Source organism: Bradysia coprophila, unplaced genomic scaffold, assembly GCF_014529535.1.
Source record: "Bradysia coprophila strain Holo2 unplaced genomic scaffold, BU_Bcop_v1 contig_583, whole genome shotgun sequence".
Lineage (NCBI taxonomy): Eukaryota > Metazoa > Arthropoda > Insecta > Diptera > Sciaridae > Bradysia > Bradysia coprophila.
In genome coordinates this window covers 875,045-895,833 of record NW_023503823.1, presented here as the reverse complement: position 1 = coordinate 895,833, position 20,789 = coordinate 875,045, and the positions used below count along the sequence as shown (strand labels likewise).

The following is a 20,789-nucleotide window of genomic DNA, read 5'->3' as shown; positions in this document are numbered from 1 at the left end:
TATTCTTTGAGTCTGTGAATATTTTTTCTCTCTCTCGATGTAATGCTATAATCGTAAATTGGCTGAATGAAATTTCCAAAGCCGTTACAACGTATGCATATGGATGTATTCATTCAGCATCTTTGTTGGATGATCGTTTTCTGAGTAATTTTCTTTTTTTTGTATTTTCAATCTGTCTGATTCGATAATGCAAATTCAATATTCATATTCCATACATGCGCTATAACAATTTCACTTGATCAGAAAGTCTACCGTTGTGACGCATCAAATTCGAAATCATCCAGGGAAAATTCTATTTAACCCGCAATGTTGCAATCAAATGCATGAAACGTAGCAGTAACTATGTATGCACAATGTGAAATAATCGTATGTGTGCTGTATATTTATCATTAAGAAACCTTTTGTTTGAAAATAGTTTTCAATTTAGAGACATGGTTGGACATAAAGTTGGACGATGTAAACACAAAGTTCTGCAACCTTGGTAACAGAAACCCTTTAAATTAAATCTTTGTCAACTCGAATATCTGTCTTAATTGAGTTTTGAAGCTCAACAAACTAACAATATCCCATTTCGGTTTGAAGAACAAGGAACATTAGCTGGTTTGTCCATTGTAATTATTGGGATCTCCTGTGTGTATCAGATTGTGTCTATTTGCTCTCGAAACCTCATTCATGGAATTGAATTTATTTGTTTGTAGACGTATCAGAATTTGAACGGGCGTTGCGCAAGCTTTGAATTTGAACAAGATTTCAAAGTGTAGCAAAGCATTGAAGTTACCGAATCAAACCAAATGTATGTGTTTTTCGAACAATATTTGATTATTTTCAAATCCGGGGTGTTGCGGGAAATAAATGGGTAAAATTCCGCACGTAGGTGTACCCTTATTCGAACCATTCGGACGAGTTTTCGTTAGAAATATTTTTTGATTTTATGAAATATTCCAAAGAAGCCGAAAGTCTATCATCTGATGACTTCAGCCTTCCAACGAGTCTAAATGTACAGGGACCGTCAGTGAAATTTAGTCATGAATTTTTCAGCTGTTTAATAGAACAGTGGTTAGAACTGAAATTGTTACACGCACACGCGTGGTAGTGGTTGCACCGTATGAGCAGTATTGTTTAAAAAACAGCTGAAACAATTTTTTGTGTAAATTTTACTGACGCCGCCTGTATAAAGATTAAGGTATTTTCGAGTGATTAAATGACAGGCCTATACCGATAAAACGTTACAGAGTTTTACATGGATAGAAGTGATTGAATTCGGCTAATTTGAGCCATTTCGCTTGTTGTAGCAGGGACAAAGTGAGATAGTCAATCGCCAGAAACTGATATGTAAAATCTTTTACTTCTTTTGCTTAAAGTATAACTTAGTGTGTGAGGTGCAAAATCTCTTACTTCATTAGTTTTACTTTACAATTCTTTACTATTTAAGTGTACTAGTCGGAGCGATTGATAACAGATGAATTTCCCGCAGCTTCCAATTTCAAGTATTTGAGCTTTTGCTGGAGAGAAATGTTTTTAGAATTGTAACAAACAATAAAAACATTCTTCATTCGCTACTTCCATGTGAAATTTAATGTCATAAATTCCAGCATTAATTAAAAAAATTTCTATTCATCACCTATTCAAAAAACAAAACAAGGTTTGAAAGCATCGTCAGGAAAATTGAAGAATTTCCTTCCATATATTCTCTAGCATTCAGAGTTTGTTTGTATTTTTTAAGTGCGAAAGCGAACGTGTTTTTCCAGCATAAAGCCTGAAGAGAACGTTATACAAGTATTGCGAAAATATTATATGACTAAGATGAATGGATGACCCTCTCAGACATTCCTTTCATCATATTACATACACAACATAAGAAACGTGTCGCATTCGATGTGCTCGATGAATAACCACCCCCCTAACAGTACTCAGTACTTAAACAATACGTTATGGTATATGATGAGGCTCTTTGAAAGTGCTTCCATTCACTTTTATGTTTTAAATTCTTTTTACAAATAGAAATATGTAAACGTGTGTGTTGGTGATATTCAAGTGTTTACGTCTTGTTAAAAAGAAAACGATAATAACGCAACTGTAATGGCAGCACATGCTCGGGATATGATTTTTCTTTTCACGAAAGCTTTTGGCAATAAAACGTAGAAATCAAAACGAATGAAACTTAAAACGGATGAAACTTCAAGTGAATGAAACTTAAATCGTGGTTTAACCAATAATCAAAACACTCAGTAGATTCTTATCGGATGAAATGGATGTAGAATGTTCGTACAGAAAATAAATTGAAGTTTCTGTCTGATTGAAAGCTATCCTGTTATTGAAAAGTGATTTTCTTTTTGCTGATTTACGATTTGGTATTCCGAAAAAACGTAAAATTCACTTCAGATATTCCGCCCAGTTTTATTATGATAAAGCTATATTGCAAATTGTGCATATGAAAAGTTTGTGGACGTGTGAACGACTGGATATGACGAAAAATTGATGAACATTTATCATGTCTGTTCGTTAAGGCGAATAATATCGACGTTTAGTACTTTCAACTTTAACAATCAAGCAAACGTTGACAGGATGTGCTCATCCTGTCTCGATTTTTCGAGTGTATTTGATTGGAATTTCTTTAAAAAAAAAAATTGGAATAAATGCAAGAAAGAAAGCAGTCAAAAAAATAAAAGTAAAATTAAATTAATTGTTTTGCAACATGCTAGAGCCTACTTTCGTGAAATTGATTCTAGATTCATGAAAATTTTCGAATTAAGATTTTTGAGGAACTTTGAAGAATATGAAGAATTTAAACAAGTTTAGTCGCTATGGATGAAATCAAAAATTTAAACGGCTGACAATAATTCTGTTGGAGCGAAAGCACGATTCGAAAAAGAGGGACTTGATAGCTTAGCTAGTGAAGTTTCTGAGTATCGAAGTATCTAACAGATGGTGAGTGAACTGGCTTACTACAATTTTAAACTCAATTTGTCTTCAATTACTCATTCTATTTCTCTGTATTTCAACTTCATATAACCGAATTGCATGTTCTACACAACCTTCTTTCCTGTCTAAAACTCAATTTTTAGACCCGTACGAAGTACTGGGGTCTTATAGGTTTACGCATACGTTTATAACACGTCGAATTGGACTCCCTGAGTAAGGGGAAACCTATTGTGGTTGTCCAGAGATGCCAAATCAGCAAGAAAAAAAATGTCCGTCTGTCCGTCCGTCCGTCCGTCCGTCCGTCTGTCTGTCTGCACGATAACTTGAGTAAAACGCATCCGATTTTGAAAATTCTTTTTTTTCTCCGTTTGGTAATGTCAAAATACAAGCTAAGTTCGAAGATGAGTGATTTTGGATCGACCCCTCCTGAGCTGGGGCCCAATAAGTGCTTTACGGTTTTTCGAAGATATCTCCGGACATTTAAACGCTTTACTCGTAAATGATACATCGAATGAAAGATATTTACAATACCGATCGACAAAAAAAAAAGTTTATGGAAATCGGATGACCGACTTGGGAGTTAGACCCCTTGGTGTGAAACAGGCACAGGGCGGCAAGCAGTTTTTGCTTGTAGATCGGCCAAATTTGAACATATTTCGTTCGTTTTAGCTTTATTAGATAGGTATTGACCGTACCAATCAGGGAAAAAAAAGTTTATGAAATTATGTTCTCCGGAGCGTGAGCTAGGTCTCTTGGAGTGAGCTCTTATCTGGCTACTCGGCCGTACAGTGAACGTGGAATATTTTGTCAATATCTCGAGTAAATTTTGACCGAATTTCATGATTTTTTTTTGTTTGAAAGGTATTAACGAATGTAAAGCGTCGGTACTATTTTCGGTTTCCTAACAAAATGGCTGCCGGCGGCCATATTGGATTTTATTAAAAGTGATATAAAGTGGAAAAAATGATGCTTAGAAAGTTTCTGTTAACATGGAAATAATGTGTTAAGTGTGAGGGGTTTCAGGGATTCCATATATGGACATCTATATATACCTATATACAGCTATATTGAGCTATATACAGGCATATAGAGCTATATAATAGCATATTCCTCTGTGAAATGTTTATTTACAGTGAAATATAGGTAAATATAGCGGTATATAGCTGTTTAAATAGGAATTTATGAAATTTGACTTCGTACGGGGCTGTCTATATTGCCTCCGGCAATTTAATTGTATATGATAACAAGGCAAAGAGTGGATAATGTAAGTGATTTAAAAGAAAGAATAGTTTTTCAGCAGAGAAGAAAATGAAGTAAGAGAAATGAAGAGTTTCACATTAAAGGCTTTTGATACGAATAGGTGTTTCGTACGGGTCGGCGTTAGCTATGTTTTTGATGTTATCTTCGTTGTGTGAATTTACGTATTTTCGATCTACCGACCAAAACAATGGCCTGAGTTGAGCAATACGAATATTGTTATTCAATATTGTGAAACGAAAAAAAAATAGAGTACCCCAGGTGGGACTCGAACCCACAATCACCGCCATAGGAGGGCGACGCCTTATCCATTAGGCCACTGGGGCTGTCACTTATTGTTCGCTAAATTCGTATTATAATAACACCGGGCAGCGACTATATACGAATGAAATTTTCCAAAAATCTTCAAAATTCTCTCAATTCGAGAATGTTCCAGAATTTTCAAATAATTCCCGTAATACTTAAAAAGTCTTTAACCTCTTGAAAATTCTCGAAATTCTGCGAAAAAAATCCTGAAAATTGGCACTGCAACCTACTGGTAATAAATCGATCTAAATAACTAGTTACGTTAAATGATAGATTTGGAAACGTTGAATGTTTACAGCTCGGAGCAGTGACCTTTATTATCGGCATAGAAAGTTCTAAGTGATTTAATAACTGACAGAATTCGAAGCAGACACGGCAAGGGCGAAGCGTTGATACATAGCACTGTTCCTAGCATTCCTTCCTAGCAAAGGTGGTAGAACCCATTTTCAAGAAACAAGTTTTTCGTATATGTTCAATGTTCCCATGACTGTATTGGGTCTTACTCCAACAAATCACTCGAAAATGTTACAAAATGTGTTCACTGTGATTGAAAATGTATGACCAACCAACAGCCTTAAATGTTTGTCACACTTTGAAAGCACGATGATTCGAGGAATTGGATTTCCAAAAACTTTTTTTTTTCGACGGGGAATGAAATTCGTGAGGAAATTCTTTTGAAGAACATTGATCTTGAGATATTTTCAAAAGAGTTTTTGGCTCGTCGTCGCTTGACAACAGGAGAAATTTTCATCCAAACCCCTTTTCTTATTCGACGAGGACGAAATTTCTCGGGTTAAGTTCGTTAATGGAAAATACCGGAGTAATAATCTAGGAGTTTTTCCGAAAAGAATTTTTTCTGTAATTCCTTGGTTTTTTGAAAAAAAAAAAAAAAAAAAACATTTCAATGAGTGCAAATACATCATGTTCATTATACGGTACTCGTCAACGTAACAACCCCACTTAAATTTTCGTTAAGTTGTCATTAACTTCAATCGGTTGACGTTAACTGAGTGCAAAGCAAATCACTCGTTCCATTCATTCAAAATGTGTGACGTGTTTACAATGCCATGATCAAATATGACAACTTTTCAGCAGAGAAAATGTCAGCGAGTGTGAAATTTTTGATCCAAGCGAAGCGAGTGCAGTAATGCACAAGAGCTTCAAATTCAGCTCCTTTCATGACAAAAAGACTAAGCATCGCTTGTTTGAAGGTGCAAAAATAAGTTCGCTTTGTTTATTATGAAAATTTGTTTTAATTTATGATAAAGTAAGATTTTTCTAACAATTGCAAAAATTTATTGAGAAAATAATTCAGTTCAGTGACATGACTCACCCAAAAGGTGGGGCCTAGCACAGTAGAACAGATAGGTAAATGAAGACCGAAACGTAATAATCATGTGAAAATTGCGGATTAATATATCACAAAAAATGACCTCTATTGCTGTTGTTACGAAAGTGTTTTTAATTTTCGGGTTTAGTTTTATCTCATAAATGATAATTTGAATTGTATACTTCGTACGAGCTTTCATAATTGCTATATACGTGCACACAAGTATAGAGAGATCTTCACCATCAAATGAAACTCTAATTTTTTTATTGGCCACTTTTTGATGGTGTATACAATACACTGAAACACCGTCTGTGACGTTGAAAAAATGTTGGTATTAAATTTTCGAAGTTCTTATCTAACGCAACAATTATCGCGTTTTACGATATACACTATCTCAGATAGTCAATAGATACGAATGGTGATGGCACATGAAGTAATAGACATTCATTAATAGGTCAGTCGGCCGATTGACGAGAGTATGGAAGCATAGTAGTCTCTACTCTTAGTTAACGAACGTGTGTGAATTTATTGAAGTCAAAAATTTGAATCTTTTTTGTGCGAACACATCTCAGTTTTGTTATGCTGATTTAATGTGTACGAATGGTTGTTGCGGGGCGCATTCATTGTAGATAATAATTCATTAACCATAGGTAGATATAGTGACAAATTGCGTGTGAAGTGCAAGAAATATTCCGGAGTGTGTACGTGTGTGTGTGTGTGTCTGCAACTATTTAGTAATTGATAAGTGACTGTTCGGTGAAAAATGTCTGCGTAAATCAGAAATGAAAATTAATTTTTTATTCGATCCAATAGAATGGTCAATGGACTTCGTTCGTTAAGCCCACTCAATACTTTCAAATATTATGCGATATCAATCTCACTTTCTGTATATTCCACAGCAACAGTCACGCGTATGCTGTTGTCTTATCAAAATGACTTTCAAAACCGTCGTTCGGAAATATGACGATAATATGGAAAATGAAGACATGCCCATGATAACGGGCTTACTCACAAATTTAGGTTTCTATATTTTGATGCTTGCCGGCTTCGTGAGTCAATTGTTTGTCAAACAAAATGTGGAGACTGAGAAAAATCGTGATGTGAGTATAAACCGCAACCGGCAACTTCTTGTAGTTATGTTGATATGAAACTGGTAATTTTCGCAGGGTTACGTTCCTCTCTATAACAAATTCGAATTGTTCTACTTCGGCTATGTGTACCGGCGAATTCGTGATTGCTTCAATCGTCCAGTTGTGGGTGTGCCTGGTGCTGAAATCACAATCAAAGACAGAAAGAGCGATGATTTTGGATGGACTTTCGAGTGAGTTGAATGGTTTCCCATCAGCAATAAATCGGAACTCAATCCACCTGTCGTCGCTTTTTACAGATTTAGTGGAACTGAAACAAAATGTTTGAATTTGGCCTCGTACAACTATCTAGGATTCGCTTCAAATACAGGAACCTGTGCTGAAAATACCATCAAAACCATTCAGGAATTCGGTTTGGTATCATGTAGTCCGCGAAGTGAATTGGGAACAACGACACTTCTCGTCGAATTGGAACAGCTAACCGCTCAACTATTAGGCGTCGAAGACTCAATTGTGTTCGGAATGGGATTCGCATCGAATGCATTGAATTTGCCAGCACTTCTATCGCCGGGATGTCTGGTGATCAGCGACGAAAAGAATCACGCTTCGATTATACTGGGACTTCGACTATCCGGCGCGACAATTCGGGTGTTCAAGCACAACAATATGCGGAGCTTGGAAACGAAATTGGAGGAAGCCGTCTGTAAGGGACAACCGAACGGTGCACCGTGGAAGAAGATTTTGATTATCGTCGAAGGTATTTACAGTATGGAAGGTTCCATAGTCAAGTTGCCCGAAGTTGTGGCGTTGAAGAAAAAGTACAAAGCTTACTTGTATTTGGATGAGGCGCATAGCGTTGGAGCGATGGGAAAACATGGTCGTGGAGTGTTGGATTATTTCGGTATCGATCCGAAAGATGTTGACATTTTGATGGGAACGTTTACGAAAAGTTTCGCATCATCTGGTGGATACATTGCTGGATCGAAGGTAAAATTAGATTTGTCCTCGATGTCTTTTGCGTTACAATTCCCTTTTTCAACTTCAAGAAACTGATCGATTTCCTGCGGCAGAATAGTCATGCTCATTGTTATGCGTCCAGTATGTCACCACCAGTGGCTCAACAAATTTTGACGGCAATGAAAATTGTCATGGGACTCGATGGAACCGATGAAGGTCAACGCCGAATCATTCAATTAGCTAGAAACACAAAATACTTTCGACGGAAATTCTCTCAACTGGGCGTCATTGTATACGGTCACGAAGACTCAATGGTCGTGCCGATGATTGTCTATTTTTACTCGAAGTTAACGTAAGTCATATTTCAATTGATAAGAGAGAACGAAGCTTAAAAAAAAATCTTCTTTCAGCGCTGTCGTACGAAGGTTAACTGAAAGGAATATTGCTGTCGTTGGTGTCGGTTTCCCAGCTACTCGTCTATTTTACGGCAGAGTTCGATTTTGTTTGTCCGCAGCGCATACCAAAGAACAATTAGATTATGCCATTCAAGTTATTGCCGAGGAGAGCGAAACGCTTGGTCTCAAATATTCACGAAGGCCACGAAACTACGATCCTATAGAATACTGAATAGCGTCCGTGCACACGACATATAAGTAACTAGTACGATGTATGTCCTTAATGGACAAATGAATAGAAAAACAAAATTGTTACGCTCATCCGTGAGACCCCATGTATTATATTGAGCAAATGTACTCTCAACGTTCCCGGTTTCCATGGCGCAAGAAGCATGTGAATAAATTCTTAAACAAATTAAAATATTGAATAAATTGTGAAGCTTTCAACTAATCAAGTATCACGTCAGTGCAATCGTGAGCATGCAAAATTTGCATCCATTTCATTTTCGATGCGATTGATCTTGTGCCCTATTCCCACACCGAAGTCAATGCTAAATTATTGAAATGTCGACCGAGTCTGATTGCGGTGCCAATGTTGGTTGTAGTCCAAGTGCGAAATTAGACTAATGTTATTGAGTGTACATGCAGCAGGAATTGTTGCGGTGTTGGATAACGATGATGATGAATTGAATTTTTATCTTCAATCGATTCGATTTTTATTTAAAGATCAGGCGGTATGCTGAGCAACATTATTATCATTCAATGAACACTTCACATTCCCATTCCGGATAATCTTTCGGTCGTTTCATTTGTCGTGTTGATGTTGAACACATCCATCACAAAGTAAATCACTCAGACCGAATGTGAGGAAGTGCTAATGTGAATGGAGGTTCGGATTTACCAGGATAGCAATGCAAGCTAATGCAAGCTAACATAGACCTGAAGTGTAATTTTTGAATTAAACTTCTAGTGAAGTAATTTTGACATCCGAACACCGCGCGTATGTGATAAAAATAAAAACGTATTGCTACTGCTCGATCTGTTCTGTTACAAAGAGAATAATTAAACTAAGGAATTAACAACTTCGATATAACACTCTAAATGATGCCAAATAGGTCAAAGACAATGTATACGATCCTCGGTGCGATCACCTTACACGGTGGGCTGAAACAGCACTTGAGCAAGCTAAGGCTCTCGGCGACTCCTAGGTGATAATGTGGTCCAGAAGAGGAAACGAGCATACAAATTATATGGCAATTTCCACTGTTTGCTATCCACATTATTTTAAACTTTGATATCTTTGCACCCCATGCAGCTTCATCAGAGATTATACAACGTTTCTCATGAGAGCTGCGGGAATCGATCAAGAAAACCACATTTTTGAACCATTATTTCAGTATTTTCGTAATTTATTAAAATTCCTTCAATTTGAAGTGTACTGGAGAATCTCCAGTGGAGCTGAACGTGAAAGGTTTTTTTTGTACGTGGTGCTCCTCTTCCATCAAAAAGAATGTGTGGTATTCAAAGAGTATTCCATATTACTATATTTTAATGTGTTATGTCGACTATCACTGACTTAATTAAAACAAGCTACACGCCACTGTTACATATTTTCGTTACGCTTCCCTTAGCGCTGCAACCTTGTAGAATAGAATCATAAAACTTATTGACATATTTCTGGCCAAGACGTTCTTTAAATCGATTTTTCACAATGAAGCCATGATGGCTCATTCTTGGTCAAATGGAGAAAAATGTAGACCACAACCAGATCTACATTTTTCGTCATTTGGCCAAAAGTGAGCCATCATGGCTTTATGACGAAAAATCGATTTAAAGAATGTCTTGGCCAAAGAACCCACATTTGTTGAATTTAGATCACTTTTAGGTGAAATTTGAGCGAAAGTTTCCTCAAATTACATCTAAAGTGGTCCAAATTTCACAAATGGGGGTCTTTGGAAAGGTCAAAAATATCCTAAAATTTCCACTAAAAGTGTTCAGATTTTTGTGAATAAGGGCTCGTTATAAAAGTCTAGCCGAGAAATGTGGAAGCTAAATCGAAAGGATGACGAAATTTTTATTATTTTACAAACTTACAGCTCTATCTTCAAAAATATCGTGGCGTGTTTCCATTTCATGTAAGAATAAACAACCGAGATAAACCTGGTAAAGTGTATGTAACGTTTGTAGCAATTCCCACGTTTTAGCTAGAATTGTCCATACATTGGCTCAAATTTCTGCAACTAAAGCGCAAGATCCTATGTCGTTACACATTCTGAAACTGCCATTTTCGGATCTGTCATCGTCGACGAGTTTCTAAGGGCGATGGGAAAGCCATTAAATAATGACAGGGAAGAAAACAAAGAATCAACAGATCATTAGAGATCATTAACTGATCGTCCCTCCCTTTTAAAATCTTAAAAACTTTAAACGATACTTGAACTGAGAAGGAGATTCAACAAATCGTTATGTGGTGAAACGTTCAAATTTTTTGAAATTTAAAGGATAACTACGAAACCTAGGGTAAATCACTATATTACTCGTATATCCTTAATATTCCTTAAACCTTCATAATACTAATATTAGTCAAGATACAAGCACTTCCACGAATTTCTTTATTTAAGATGAACAATTTTTGTGGAATTTTGGAGAAAAAAATGTCAATTTGAAGATACCCATTCCATGCTCGCTCCAAACAAGATATAAAGTAGTAAACGAGAAATATTCGATAAGTACAATTGGTTGTTGCCAATAAAATTTTTAAGTCCCATTTAATGGGTAAACATTCGTTTATCAAAAGAAAAAACTGCGAAGAGCGAGAATAGATCAGCATTTTAGCATATAAAATATTCAATGTCTGATTGTGTGCGGATTGTGTATAACGGCAGAATGAACTACTTTGCATTAAAGAAAATGGAGAGTAAAGCAGAAAATAAAAACTGAAATTGATAGCAACTCCACCCCCCCCACATCCCAGTTTATACCATAAGTGTAATCTGGAGATATATATTTTGTGTTGGGATTGTGAAACAATTCAATTGATTTAAAATTGAAATATTTTTGTCGTTTAAATAACGAATGATGATCTTTATTACTGCAAAAGCAAAGTTAAAGAAAACGAAAAACTTCCATTTTATATTAAATTGAATGACTCTCGTACAGAAAACACTTGGAAAATCACCTCAAATATGTCATGATGTAGCGTTAAAAATAATCTTCAGCGAAACGACATTTCGGGATACAATTTTCTATTATTTGCACAAAATGGAAATAAATATAGTCTTTTGTCTTAAATGGCTCAGCAACACTGAATGGGGGAATGTTAACGTCTTAATTTGAAAAGTTAAACGTCACTTTCCAAACATGCAATGCTGGAACATTTTTCGATAGAAATGAGTATAACACGAAACCATTATTAATTTTGCCTTTATCTTGACTGCTGTTAATTCTTGTCCGCGTTTTAATATTAAACTAGTGCGATTATAAGAAAATCCTTTGCGAAAAAGCAGGTTATATTCTCCATTATACAAAAGAATAAAACACAGATTACGTTATACACATACATACACATACAGGAACAGTTGATGAGACCTGCATAGCTGGGTGATTTAAAAACTTTCATATTGTGTATAACTATAATAAAAAAAAAAACGAAAAACTTTTCAAAGCTTTTCTTCTCTATTGATATAAGACGGAAACTCTTATCCGTAGAATATAATAATGTTGGAAATAGTTGAGATGCTGTGTTTAAGATGTTTGAAGATTTTCTATTTCTATATATTCGCCATTTTCAAAATGAAAAATGGTAGAGTTTAAAACCAAAAGTTCTGTTGAAATCACTTGTATTGCATAATATTATGGTTTTGCAGCAGCGAAATTGTTTAAAATTTAATAAATATTATTTCCGTTGCGACAATAAAAAAGAACGAAACTTATATCATCCGACTGAGGATTCTTTATGATAAATTTATTCATATCTTTGGAATATTGTTAACTGTTAGTTTTGAGTGTCTCATAAAAAAATATTGGATGGCAAATAAAATGAGCCATCTCGGCATTGTCATAACCGAATTTCCTTACATTAACTATCGAAATTCACGGTTTCACGGTCATAATGTATAATCGATTTGGCCACGTAATGTATGGAAATTGATCAAATTAATCATGCAAATTAAAATTGATGCGGTTGTGGCAACATCGAATAACTTGTCTGGAAAAACACTTACCAAAATTCAATTTTCTTTAGGTCTATTGTAATCAGTTTAATCAATTGTGTGTGCAAACACCATTTTGAATAATCAAAGATTCTAAAAAACGATTTAGGTAATTTGTAATATCATCTGCCAGGGACTAAAATAAGGAACATAGTGTGGAGCCAAATGGCTCCGAGGCCCTCGACAATGGCTCCATGACTTAGCCCAAGTGGCCCCGTAGCTTGGGCCCAAACATATTACTGTGAAATGTAAAATTTCTGTAAATATACTAATTTATTAAAAAAATCTGTCTTCTTTATAAGGTAAGCAACCGTGAAGTGTCCTAATGGAAAGTTGATGTTAAGATGTCCGTGTACATTTTTATGAAAGAAAAATGATAGTTCAACGGTTCATAAACGTTTGTATATGGGACGAAGTAACGATTCATTGAACTTGTATGAAATAGGACAACTCATGGTTCATATAGGACAACCCTCATATTACTTATAACCTTTAACACATTGTAAGGATGTATTTTAATAATGATAATAAAATAATTTTCTAAAAATGTAAAGTTTAACTTTTGAATTTAGAAAATATTTAGAGGTACAGTTACCCAATTATATTATGACTACGGTTGTGGGATTCATTCCTTTTACATCCTACACACTTCCCACATTCAATTGAACCAACGAATTCAATTTCATTTTTGATTTTGTCGATTGGCACCATTGACATACAAGTGGTTAGTTCTCATTATCTGCTTGTGGTGGCACCATATACTTTGCGTGTCCAAGCAGTTAAAGAAGTATTAGGTAGCGTCAATCAAAATTCTGAAAGAACAGTTTAGATCAAATCTGATTTGATCGCAAAGGCAGTAAGCAATTTAGAAGGTTTTTTTTGTGCACTATATGTATTTTACATGCTACATGCGTCGAAAACGGTACTTTTCATGTTTCACGCACTAATTTCGACTTCCAAAGCATGCAAAAACCACTCGGGATAAAAAGATGAAATGTCTCGTTTTCGCGTGTTTATTGACCTCGGCTACGCCTCGGATCAACAAAATTCACACGAAAACCATACTTTTCATCTTTTAATCCCAAGTCATGTAAAATACTAATGCTTTTCTGATCTTTCAAACATGAGAAGGAAATTCGTGTGAAATGGGAGACATGTAAAACCCTAATGAAATACATGTAGAATGAATGGAACGAATTACATGAAGAAAACCAACAAAACCGTTAAAAACGTGTGTTGATTGTTGAGTTTAAATTGGACAAAATAGCAAAATTCTAATCATAAGATGTTGTGCAACAAAATAGCGATCGGCTGTACCTCTACCGTTTTTGATATCCGCCTTCTTGGTACATAACATATGCAAGATTCTTTTCATAACATTTTCATTGTTCATTTGTCAACAGATTGCGAAGTGACATTTCAGTTATTTTTAAGCTTTTCGTAATATCGCAAAAACTGCAGGTTATTTCATTATCTTTGGGAACACGGGTTCTCCAATTCAAATGAGTGATAGATCGTTGGATTCGTCTTTCAATTCTAGAGAAGTCGCATCTTTAATTTTTTCGATTAATTTTGTTTGTTTTCGGTGCAAAGTGTTCAAAAGTGAAGGCTTGTCAGAGGGTCCCGTGAACAGTTTTTCAGCAATAACTCAAGAAATAATTATTTAAAATCATTGGTATGCTGTACTAATGTCGGTCTTGGGAAGACGTACTACAGGTGGAGTGTATGCACTGGTTGGTGCAAGTACACCTCCACAAGATTTATGACCAAAAATATAGTGTTCGCCTTCTCTGCAAAATTGATGTTTCACGGTACTGGCTGTGTAGTGTTCTAGCCTGCCTCACCCACTATCGTTTCACATATATAAGATCCCAGGTCTTCTGTGTGCCAAGCCTATAGAAACTACAAGTCTTCGGAAAAAGGAAAAAAGTAGATAAATATGACTGCACTTCCAGACGCTGTTTCAGTAGCAGAGCCCCTAGAAAGAAAGTTAAAATTTTCAACTTTACAGTAACCTTTTTCCTAAGACTTGCAGGTTTTGTAGGCTTGCAACACAGAAGTACTTATATATCTGGAACAATAGTGGGTGAGGCAAGCTACAACACTACACAGTCAGTCCCTTGGAACATCAATTTTGCAGAGAAGGTGGACTCTCTGAACACTATATATTTGGTGAGCAGTCTTTTTTTTCGCTTGTCAATAAAAAGAAATAAAACGGTAAAACGTTATTAGGTCCAAAAAAATGTTTTTGTCATAACTTTTGTGGAGGTATACTTGCACCAACCAGTGCATACACTCCACCTGTAGTACGTCTTTCCAAGACGGACATTAGTACAGCATACCAATGATTTTAAATAATTATTTCTTGAGTTATTGCTGAAAAACTGTTCACGAGACCTCTGACAAGCCTTCACTTTTGAACACTTTGCACCGAAAACAAACAAAATTTATCGAAAAAAATAAAGATGTGACTTCTCTAGAATTCAAAGAAGAATCCGACGACCTATCACTCATTTCAATTGGGGAACCCGTGTTCCCAAAGATAATGAAATAACCTGCAGTTTTTGCGATATTACGAAAAGCTTAAAAATAACTGAAATGTCACTTCGCAATCTGTTGACAAATGAACAATGAAAATGTTATGAAAAGAATCTTGCATATGTTATGTACCAAGAAGGCGGATATCAAAAACGGTAGAGGTACAGCCGATCGCTATTTTGTTGCACAACATCTTATGATTAGAATTTTGCTATTTTGTCCAATTTAAACTCAACAATCAACACACGTTTTTAACGGTTTTGTTGGTTTTCTTCATGTAATTCGTTCCATTCATTCTACATGTATTTCATTAGGGTTTTACATGTCTCCCATTTCACACGAATTTCCTTCTCATGTTTGAAAGATCAGAAAAGCATTAGTATTTTACATGACTTGGGATTAAAAGATGAAAAGTATGGTTTTCGTGTGAATTTTGTTGATCCGAGGCGTAGCCGAGGTCAATAAACACGCGAAAACGAGACATTTCATCTTTTTATCCCGAGTGGTTTTTGCATGCTTTGGAAGTCGAAATTAGTGCGTGAAACATGAAAAGTACCGTTTTCGACGCATGTAGCATGTAAAATACATATAATGCACACAAAAAACCTTCTAAATTGCTTACTGCCTTTGCGATCAAATCAGATTTGATCTAAACTGTTCTTTCAGAATTTTGATTGACGCTACCTAGTACTTCTTTAACTGCTTGGACACGCAAAGTATATGGTGCCACCACAAGCAGATAATGAGAACTAACCACTTGTATGTCAATGGTGCCAATCGACAAAATCAAAAATGAAATTGAATTCGTTGGTTCAATTGAATGTGGGAAGTGTGTAGGATGTAAAAGGAATGAATCCTACAATCCCATAGTCATAATATAATTGAGTACCTGTATTCCTCGGCTCCTTTACTACTTTCCAGCGTATCTTAAGTGCCTGCTCGAACATTAATGTAATTAATAAGTTAAAGAATAAATCTTTGCAATATCATTTGAAAGTGCTAGATAAATCCGCATTAATCAACAGAAACAACAAACAAAGTTAAAAGATATGGCATTTGGACACTTCACAATTGCTTACCTCAGTTTATATTTGAAAATTTTCTCATTCGGGCTCTAAGCCACAATTTCTCCCAGTAAAATCATTAAATGAATTAAATAAAATCTCGCTAAAATAAATGCCTTGACTTCACTGAAGGTGTTCCAGTGAGTGTTAGTTTTGCCAACAGGAGCGTCGAATCAAAAAAATCTCGCTCGCTTCGCTTGCGTCACAAACAGTAACACTTTGGTAAAACAAAGTAGTCTAGCTAATACAGAAAACTAAATTAACGAATTATCACATTTTCATTTTCGTAGATAAAACATACGTAAAACCAAAATGTGATAATTCCTAATTTTTGATAATTGTATTAGCGAAAATAATAATTTTTCATCAAATGAAGCGATGATAAAAAAGACTTCAAAAATTAGTGCCCTAAAACAGAGAAAATAGTTCCCTAATCACGAATTGGCTCCGCTCTGAAAAATCCTTATTTTAGTCCCTGTCACCTGCTATCGACAACGACGACAAAAAATAAGATAACACATCTATCTATACTGCGCTCTTATAAGTATAGCAAAATGTTAAACTAAAGAAGTAGAAGATTTTCCATAAATAAAACTTGGCGATATTTTGAACAAAAAAAGTAAAAGATTTTATGTTCATATAATGCTTACGAAAAGACAATACTTTAACTCAGTGACTATTTTTGAGAAAACTTTTTCCCATATTTTTAGCACTTTCCGGTGTGCCTAGAGGGCCTACTCAAGCATTATCCCCTACGTGTTAAGCTTTTTCGTCAACCTGATTCGATTGACGTAGACTTCGTGCAAATCGTTCGTTCAATTCATTCGACATGTCTGACAACTGGAATCGTGTTTGACGTTTGGAAGGTCATAAACATGATGTATTGCTATGTAGGTATGTTTCATCGTACGATAAAAACGAATTTTGACAGGCCGAAAAAACCGACCATCATCAACAGAAACAAATATAACAGCTACTCGAAGAAATTCTTTTGTTAAAACTTCAAATAAGGTTATGTTGACTCCTCTGTGGACGACGATTGACATTTCCAATGACCTTGGAACAGACCTGTTCGTTCCACATAGCGATTCTCTTTTCAAATATTCTATTCTGCACGTAACGAGTGAGTGCAACGACTCTCTTTACGTTTCTTCTGCATAGCGAACTATGTGGAACGAGCAAATCCGCAGATCGTTGTGCACGTAAAAACTTTATTTGAGTTTAGTTCAGTACATAACCATGAAATACATCACCGTATATACATTGAGAATATAACTCTCCAATCAGATAGGGTTTATTGTCGTGCCTAACAGTTCTCAAAACTCCTAAGAATACACTTGCTCGATGGAACCATTAATGTAATATAGCGTTGAACCAGTAACCAGTACATGTTGTCTCATACGTTTTTTTATCATTCCAAGCAAAATTCTAAAGACGCCCTACAAACATAGACAGACATGTTGCTTAAAGCATTCGCCGCTTTATAGTTGGTAAAGTGCTGCAAGCTAAGGATTCAGCTTGTCACGAAAATACATTTTTACAGAAAATGTAACGTACCTAGGTATATCTGTCAACGTTTTTTTTGTGTGTAAAAAGTTCTTTATGAGAATTTCGTTTCCATGACCAGTTTAATATACGTACGTAAAACACTAAATTTACATGACACGCAAGCAAAATTTCCCTTTGCAGTAAAAACCAATTTGTTGTTGTTGTTGTTGTTGCTTTTTCTTAAAAAAAAAAAAAAACAGAAACCAATTTCCAAGAACTTATATTCTTTATAAGCACGTAGATGTTCTGGATATTTTCGACAAATTTCTGAATAGCCTTTTATAAATCTGGAGACGGGATAATTTGCAAGCATAAATTAAACGAACCGGGTAAGGTTTAACCGAAATCTATAGGTATATCAATTGTAGAATTGTGTTTAACCAATGCAGTGTTTGAAAAAAAAGCTTTGCCAAGCCCGCCAAGCAATACATTTTTTTGTACATTCTCAATTGTCATTCCACAAACAATAAATTTTTTTTAAGATTAAAATTCCTCCATAAAAAGGGTCAGATGTACATTTAAATTCCTTTTAATTACTTTGTTTGTGACCACTCATTCGAAATAAAATGGTTGGTCAATTTATCGTTGGATTTTAAAGGGAAAATCCTTTTTGCCAATTAGACAACAGGAAAGCACACTTAATAAATACGTCCAAAGGCTACTAGCCTGGCTATATAAAGAACCGCATATACGCTCAATCTGTATATGGTGCCACAACTCCCATTTCACGGATAGACAAGTTGTGTGTATCGAACGAATTTTGTATATTTAGTTTTAAGTTCCAATTTTCCATACAACCACTGTCAGGATTAAAATGTCTTTGCTTTTGAAATTAGCTAAATACTTCAATTTATAATCCAATAAGACAAAGTGCTTGACAAAGTGACCATACCCATCTTTTACTAATTGAGTCAAGTGTACAAAACGACTCTCGATTTAAATTACCATATTTTAGAATTAATTTGTATGAAGACGGTTCGTTGTGAATTAAAGTAGAAAATGTTTACGAACAAGTTAATCACATAATCTGATCTGAAAAAGGAGTAAACTTTTTACGGATAAAATCAATGGTTCGAATGAAATCAATACAAAATTGTCAAAAACCACATAACATTTAAGAAAAGTTACAAATTTAGTAAGATTATATTTTGCGTTAGGTGCATTTAGAACAGTCATGGATGTATGTGACACTTGAATCCAAATAAAAAAAGAGTGTTTGGTAAATTAGGGCAATGTTACCATATTCGTGAGCAGGCTTACTTCAGCGCTACCTTTTTTGTCTAACTAATAATCATCTGTTATCTACAACAACCACAAAAATATGCCATGAAGTCCGATTAGGGTTCTCGTATATAGCAAAATGTATTGTACAACTAAAGCAGTAATAGATTTGATATCAAACATTATCAAAAGATGCAATAGATTGGACGATTTTTCAAACATACGCTTTAGTTGTTGAAAAATCAAGTACAAACCGCACCGGCTAAGTGAAACGAAATTTCTAGAAATACTAATAAAAATTGGCTGAGAGGCAAAGGGGGCTTATGTGTACCTGCAATGTTGTTTTATTTCGGTTTCCGTTTTGTAAAAGGATTTGAGTACGATTAATATTTTGAACTAAGCGAGCTAACGATGGAATAATGGATAAATGATGGAATGTTGGCCCAGATTCCCCTCTTACACATATGATCGTATAAATACTCTAAGCCCCTGTGCGTCTTTCTCAAGACTTCAGGTAAAAAATTCGATCATTTATTGATCGATACATGAAATTTCGTAAGTTGTATGTCTCTTTGGAAAAAACGCGTTAAATGCGATCCAGACTTTTCCGCTCTACATTTCTACGAAAGGCTAATCAATCATCTGTTATCGAGAGCATCGAAAGAATGCACGATGGCTTACTGATAGCAGGGTATTATATAGTAAAGTTAATGTTAAAACAAATGAAGTAAAAGATTTTGTATCGAAGACTTCGCGATATAACAGAAGTAAGAGACCGTATATATCAATGTTTCTTGCGTCTATATTTTTTCTGATCTTTTATAGTCGGGAATAGCAATTCAATAAGGAAAATTGTGAAGCTGATTCGCTTAAGTTAATTAACAAAGATGCTAGCGGTGCATAGTTGGACGACTAATTAATTTATTTACTGTGTTCCAGAGAACACATTGGGAAATGTTTTCCTATATTCTGAAAAAAGTGGGAAAATATAAGAAAAAATTGGGAAAATATGAGAAAATTTGGGAAAAATAGGAAAACATTTTCCGAAAAATAGTCTCTGGTAGCATATATCGTACATCTTCTATTCTTTTGATTTTCTTAGGGTCGAAAATGGCATGTTCCTAGGGTAAGAGAATTTGTTTGGGAAATCACAGCATGTAAATCCATTACAATACTCGGGATGAAAACCCACGCTTTCGGCTTCGCCTCGGATCAATGAAGCCTGGATTTTTCAATTTTTTATCCGTTGTCATGCAAACGATTTTTCGCAATCTATTCCCGAAGCCTGTCTTTAAATTTACCCAAGTAACGGTGGAAGACACATAAGAAGTTACATTTTCAACAATTGCAATCCAATCGACGTTATTCATTCCACATGCGATTTACACGTTATAATACATATTCATTCGTAAATGTCGTAACGTTGGTAATGCGTGTGGAATGAATAGATTGTGGAAATTGTTATCGTCACTACCGCAAAAATCAGCGATGGCACTGTCGTCGAGTCGGTCTTTTGAGTTACGAATTTTCGGTATTGTTCGATGAAGTGACGGAAGTGACCGACTTGCCGACAGCGTCAATCATTGAGAGTCCTGTGAAATAGTGCTCAAATCAACGATCTATAGCGTCGATTGGATTCTAATTGCTACTTCTGATGATTCCGGGACTGTATTTACGATGAATATGTCATTTATGCCTTCAAGTCTCTGCAGCTCCTTTTTTCGTTTCTTTGGTCAATTCAATCGGTAAGAAATTTGTATGAAATTTACTGGTATCAATGTGATATTTTCCGGTAAATTTCATAGAAATTCTTTATCGGTTGGATTCACGAATTGTTTAACTTACCTCATCTTTAATTTTTCACTCATTGTTCATGTGGCCTACTATGCTCCTTCGCCATTTGTGTCCCAGAATCGTGTTTCATCTCTGAGAATTTCAAATGAGAAATTTCG

General features: G+C 35.3%; 1 protein-coding gene, 1 long non-coding RNA gene and 1 other non-coding gene across 4 annotated transcripts; 2 read left to right on the top strand and 1 right to left on the bottom strand.

The window, feature by feature from the left end:
* Positions 1-1,853: 1,853 nt before the first annotated feature.
* On the top strand, positions 1,854-20,279 carry LOC119083243. Its single transcript, XR_005088830.1, has 3 exons — positions 1,854-1,863; positions 4,937-4,942; positions 20,144-20,279. It is a non-coding gene; the product is annotated as an uncharacterized LOC119083243 (long non-coding RNA).
* On the bottom strand, positions 4,433-4,505 carry Trnar-ccu. Its single transcript has one exon. It is a non-coding gene; the product is annotated as a tRNA-Arg (tRNA).
* Positions 6,090-8,673, top strand: LOC119083242 (serine palmitoyltransferase 2-like). Of its 2 annotated transcripts, none has more exons than XM_037192901.1 (6): positions 6,090-6,465; positions 6,715-6,915; positions 6,982-7,136; positions 7,203-7,890; positions 7,950-8,212; positions 8,271-8,673. In XM_037192901.1, the coding sequence occupies exons 2-6, from the start codon at positions 6,748-6,750 to the stop codon at positions 8,485-8,487; spliced, it is 1,491 nt and encodes a 496-aa protein (XP_037048796.1). In that variant the 5' UTR covers positions 6,090-6,465; positions 6,715-6,747; the 3' UTR covers positions 8,488-8,673. The 2 variants fall into 2 exon arrangements, with proteins under 2 accessions (XP_037048796.1, XP_037048795.1); XM_037192900.1 differs by having other exon boundaries at positions 6,235-6,461; positions 6,713-6,915.
* Positions 20,280-20,789: the final 510 nt, after the last annotated feature.